This window comes from Natrix helvetica (assembly GCF_964273705.1).
Source record: "Natrix helvetica genome assembly, chromosome: 6".
Classification (NCBI taxonomy): domain Eukaryota; kingdom Metazoa; phylum Chordata; class Lepidosauria; order Squamata; family Natricidae; genus Natrix; species Natrix helvetica.
Genome location: NC_138553.1, coordinates 47369037 through 47374852, shown reverse-complemented (window position 1 = coordinate 47374852; position 5816 = coordinate 47369037). Strand labels below are relative to the sequence as shown.

The 5816-nt window shown below is 34.0% G+C and overlaps 1 protein-coding gene across 1 annotated transcript; it reads right to left on the bottom strand.

Annotated features, from left to right (window-relative positions):
• Nucleotides 1-2268: 2268 nt before the first annotated feature.
• On the bottom strand, nucleotides 2269-5355 carry IL22 (interleukin 22; the record flags this gene model as incomplete). Its single annotated transcript, XM_081957109.1, has 5 exons — nucleotides 2269-2364; nucleotides 3366-3431; nucleotides 4149-4286; nucleotides 4720-4785; nucleotides 5332-5355. 5 exons carry the CDS (start codon nucleotides 5353-5355, stop codon nucleotides 2287-2289), a joined length of 372 nt encoding a protein of 123 aa, XP_081813235.1. The 3' UTR covers nucleotides 2269-2286.
• Nucleotides 5356-5816: the final 461 nt, after the last annotated feature.

The following is a 5816-nucleotide window of genomic DNA, read 5'->3' as shown; positions in this document are numbered from 1 at the left end:
TTGTTTTTTTATTATTTATTTGTTTGAAGAGCTGAAAATCTACATCTACTGCTGAGAACCATTTCTAATCCATATTCTTTGGATTGGGTTATTTGGAGGAAAAAGCAGCAAAATAACTTCAAAATTACTGGGAAACTGCATGACTAACAATCACAAGCTATGCCCTTCAAATTACACTACAGCTGTTTAAAACTGCCCAGGTTGTTAGAATATGCAAAATGTGTCTCCCCCTCCCCTTCAATAATACAGGTGGTCCTCAACTTACAACCAGAATCTCCATTGGTAAGCAAGGTGGTGGTTAAGTGAGTCGTGCCCAATTTTACAACTTTTTTTGCTGCATTTGTGAAGAATGAAAGTATAGTCTTTATTGTCATTGTACAAAATAAATACAATGAAATAAGACTTGGAATTAAGGGTTGCAACATGGAGTGTTCATAAAGGAAAGAACTGGAGAAAATAATGAAATGACTATTGCAAAAAATTCCTTCTTCTCTCCTATCCCTGCCACCCACTGGTGATATTTCCAGAACTAACAAGTCATGTAGAACTCATAAAATGCAGTCAGTTGGGATATATTAAACTATTGACCTTTTAGTCCTAATTTTCAAACATTAAACAAATCTAATATTCAGTTTTATTAAAATGTGTACATGTATAAACTTATAGTTTCAAATCATATTTATTTTAATAACATAAATAAATCATCAAAATGCATGATTACTACAAGAAAACAGTCACTAAACACTTACACAATTACATCATTGTGTATTGCTTAAAATATAATACTTAAAATATATTTAAACTATATCCTAAAATATTCCTATAAATAAATCATATAAATTATATCCAAATATATCAAATATAACAAAATATTACAATAAATTATTAGTTATATCCAGTGGTAATACTCATTAAAATGCTATGGAAAACAGAGATTCTTTGAAGATACATATTCTAAAATATTCTCAAAAAATTATTCAGGTACTTAAATATATAAAATTGTATTACTTGCCAGGATGCTATCAAAAATTCCACTTTCATAATTGTTACTTATTCAATTAGAGCTCCAAGGGAGTCATTAGTTGCATTGGACCTGCTATAATCTCTAACCACAAAATCATTAGGTGATCTGGCTGGTGATGAGGCCATTTGTGGCCCAACAGATCTGCAGGGTACCAGATTGAGGAAAACTTGTTCTAGAAACAGCTAATAAATTTGATAGTAGGGGGTCAAGCATAAAAATACTATTTTCTAAATTCATTTTCTTGCAAGGGTGCTTCTAAAAATAGGAATCTCAGAGTAGAAAGGGGCATCCAATTCTTATACATATCCAGTATGAATAGACATTTCCATGTAATTTGTCTATATCATAATTGGGGGATCTATACCTTTCTCCAACTATAGCTCTCTAGAGGTATTAGGACCACATCTAGGGCATAGCATAGATGAATAATTGCCATTTTAATCATTTTGAAAGTGTATATAGCAGAAAGTCCGCTTTAAGTTTCACTGTACTAACTCTCACTATCTCTGATCCACATACAGCAGGGGTGTCCAAACTTGGCAACTTTAAGACTTGTGGACTTCAACTCCCTGAATTCTGGGAGTTGAAGTCCACAAGTCTTAAAGTTGCCAAGTTTGGAAACCCCTGACATACAGTATGAACAAGGTCTGATAAGAGTTTAAACCAGTGACTTTTAGTTGAGCACAATTTTATATTACTGTTCTGCACATTAAACACCCTAATGCTAGGATGGTGGTAGTTCAAGAGGAGCTTTCTGAATTCACAATATTTTTTGTACAAGGAGATGTGACTGAAAATGCTACTGATTGAGTTTGCTGTGAGTCCAAACTAACCATCAGCTTAGCAGCCATCCCATTGTAGAAACACTTTTAGTTAGTCTGTCCTCAGCTTAATCAATATTAAATTCTTCTTTACATTATAGTTACAATTCTTTGACATAAAAACATCATTTTCTCTTACATTAATTAGGCCTATTGTAATAAAATAATGGTCAAAATGTTTTTACAAAATAAGCTAATATAATTATTCTTACTCTGGAAAGAAGTAAATAATTTGAGATACAGTATATCTGAAACCTCAGAAACTGCAGCATCCAAAAATATTTGTAATTTGTTTGTATCATATGAACAAAGATTTCTGCAAACTGACCTTAACAACCTTAACTTATAATATATATTGCTTTTTCTTCAGTATACGAAAAATATATCATAATTTTGATTATGTTTTGTTCTTCTTGCCCTTGGGCCTGTTCTTGCTGTCTTTCAAGTGCACGCATCCCTCAGATAGTCATACAGGATATCAAGTTCACCAACCATTTTGTTCATTCCATTGTTTCCCAACTGAAAAATCATAGAAAAAGTATGGTCTTCAACTGGTCCAAGTACATACTGCTTTGCTTAGAACTTTATTTGGGTGATTAGTTTTATAGAGAGCGTTACTTAATATAGAATGGCCAAATATTGCTCATTTGTTTTACCATATGGAAGGTAGGATTTTTTTGTTTTGCTTTTGTCTTTGGATCAGTTGTGTTATGCCATATGACAGAAGACATAAGACATACAGTCAATTATCAAGCCTATTTAGGGTAATCATGGCCTTGCAGAACCTAATTCTGATATCTCATATACACATCAAATAAAATGTAATCAAAAATTATAAAAACTTACAATTTTAAAATATCCTATGGCTACTTGAGTAGCAACTTAAAAACAAAAATAATTAAAGAAAGCTTATGCTATATTAAATATATTTGGACTTCAAACTGTCGCAATGCAATTCCATAGCTACTGCAGATTTTGACTGATCTTAATAGATGTGAAAGCATGAAAGATTATTTTAATCCATAAATTGGAGACTTAATTTTCTGTTGAAAAAAGATCATAGCTCCTCTGACTGATAGCTGTACTGCATGTTTACCTACATCATGTAAAAAACCCTTCCCAATATATTGCAAAGAGAGAGCTGTTGTTTGCCATCACCAAGATTATTGCTTTGCTCTGATGTTGTTTACCATCATAGTGAAAATATGCAAAAGCAAATATGCAGCAGTTCAAAGTTTAACAAAATAACATACTCAAATCAACATACGAGATGTTGAAAACAACTAAAGAAATGGAGGGTGAAGGAAAAAATACAAATAATGTGGATGCAACTATGCTACATGTCAACTTTCCTCAATTTCATTCTTGTCTTGATTTAACATGGTCTACCTTTTCTCCAATAATGTATCTACAATCCCTGAAAGCTGGTCAGAACTATTCTAAACATTTAATTCAACCTTCCATAGTGACAAAAATAGGCAGCATACCTCCATTTTGTCATCAATCTATTCTTAAATTACCTGTTTTAATTTATCTGTCATTATTTTCAAATTTCTTTCTATGTATGTTGTATCTTCCGGTGGATTCTGAAAAGGAAATATATATATATAACAATGTGGTTTGCATTTCATAACTCTTTCTTTTTACTTATGTTGAACTTTAGAAATCTTGGATTTTTAGATTTGAGGTTTCCTCTGTTAGAGTTATCAGCACCAGAGCTATGGTATTAGATGTACAATGCAATACAATACAATACAATAGTAGAGTTGGAAGGGACCTTGGAGGTCTTCTAGTCCAACCCTCTGCCTAGGCAGGAAACCCTACACCACTTCAGACAAATGGTTATCCAACATCTTCTTAAAAACTTCCAGTGTTGGGGCATTCACAACTTCTGGGGGCAAGCTGTTCCACTGATTAATTGTTCTAATTGTCAGGAAATTTCTCCTCAGTTTTAAATTGCTTCTTTCCTTGATTAGTTTCCACCCATTGCTTCTTGTTCTACCCTCAGGTGCCTTGGAGAATAGTTTGACATATAGATGAAGATGTAGATGAAGATGTAATGTAATGTAAGTGTAGATAAACAGAGGCTAACTCAATTTGCAGTTTGAAATCATCCAAGAAAGAAAAAGAAGTGGACGATTTGAAGAAGGATAGGGAACAGATAAAACCATCTGAAGTTTTCTCCAAATTGACATTTCCTTTACATATACTGAAATATTCCTCCCACCATCATCTGCAATGAAATGGTCTGTATTCTTACTGGAGACAGTGTCTACCCAAAATACAATTCTTATTATACTTACACAGTTACGCAGTTCTCTAACCATTGCCACCAAAAAATATATTACTTCTACGAAAAAGGGATTTTGGTTCTTCCAATCGTGGAGAGTATGTGTGACAGTATCTGTTACTCTTTTCATTAAGTAGCAACGTTCATTCATCTGCAAAATAAACAGGCAAACAATGGGGATTGGAATATGCAAGAATAAGCACCTATATATATCGACAATTGCAGGAGGGGCAAAAAGAAACAAGTAAAAAAACATGTGTTATGTTGTCCTGAGCAAAAACCACAAGGTGCATACTAGCATCCAATGGTCAGGATGTAATGATTGAAATCATGTCACTATGTCCGTCCCAACATTTTGACAGTTTGCTGCCATCTGGAGGAATGAGTCTCCGAAGCCAAGATAGCCATAACACTGCACCCGAAGACTCTTCCCTTTTTCAGAGTTGCATATGTGATGCATATAAAAAAGGACTTTGATCTTATAGTTACAGCTTCTGTTTCACATTTGAGAGATTTTGCTGCAGAAGCCTAAGTTTATTTTGATAAAAAAATTAAATGAATCAATGTTTAAAATAGAGTCTCACCGTGATGTTGATGTATAAATTCTGTCCCACAAACCTGTTAACTGTGTCCCGATCATTAGCACTTGCCTGAAAAGAAAAATAGGACAATTGTAAGGCAGAAAAAGGAGCCTTTAGCTTTGTGGAAGTCCTATTTTGTAGCTACCAACTAACTGGAACTACAGTAGCTTTCTAATTTCACCAGGGAATTGTAGAAACCAAGAAAAAGGTAGAAATAAAAAGGTACACTTTTATTTCAGCTAGCCATAGATTCACACACTGCATTTTGAATTTTTTAAAAATAAACAGAGTAGCTGATTTCTGCGTAACATGGTAAGCAATATGCCATTACTGACAAACCATGGCAGAATCACAAATTGCTCTAAGTCAAACCAGACTGCCCTGCAGAGACTTCTGGATATGTTCCACCGAGTTATGGCTTTTTCAAATTACACTTATTATATATCCAATTTTTGAAACCCTAACTCACCAGAACAAATCCAGCTGTCACAAAATACCCTGTCTTTTCAGAAAGAAAAAAAATGGCAGAAAAAAAATGGATGAAAACTGGAAAATACCCAATAGAAAAGTCCTATAGACAAAACTCTGGCACTATGCAAAGCCCTCTGGTTTTACCTCTTTGGCCACAGTATAGGTCATGTTCTTGAAGGCAAACTTCTTGAAGTGATGTGGGTTAAGCCTGCAGGACTTATAATTCCGTGTGCCTCTTTGGTTCAAGGGCAAAGGACTTGAAACAGTGAGGAAGAAGAGGCAATAACAGCAGAACACCCAAAGAAGATAGCATCTTGTCCAATTCTTCCATGGATCCATAGTTCCAAAATAATGGCAGTCAGTCCTGGAATGTCTCAGCTACAACCTTGGACTTTGTAATAGACACAGAAAAGTAAGATTACCCCCAAAAGATACATAAAATGAATAGTTCTAGTCTAGTCATATCTATAAAACAGCAAGGCATATACATTAGTACTTACTTGAACTTTCTGGATGCAATTTAAAACAGCTGAAGTTACTCTTATATAAGTGTGTGTGCATCTCCATTACTACTGTGCTCAGACAATAGAGATGAGTTAAAATGACATCATAAGATCTCACACTTTCCA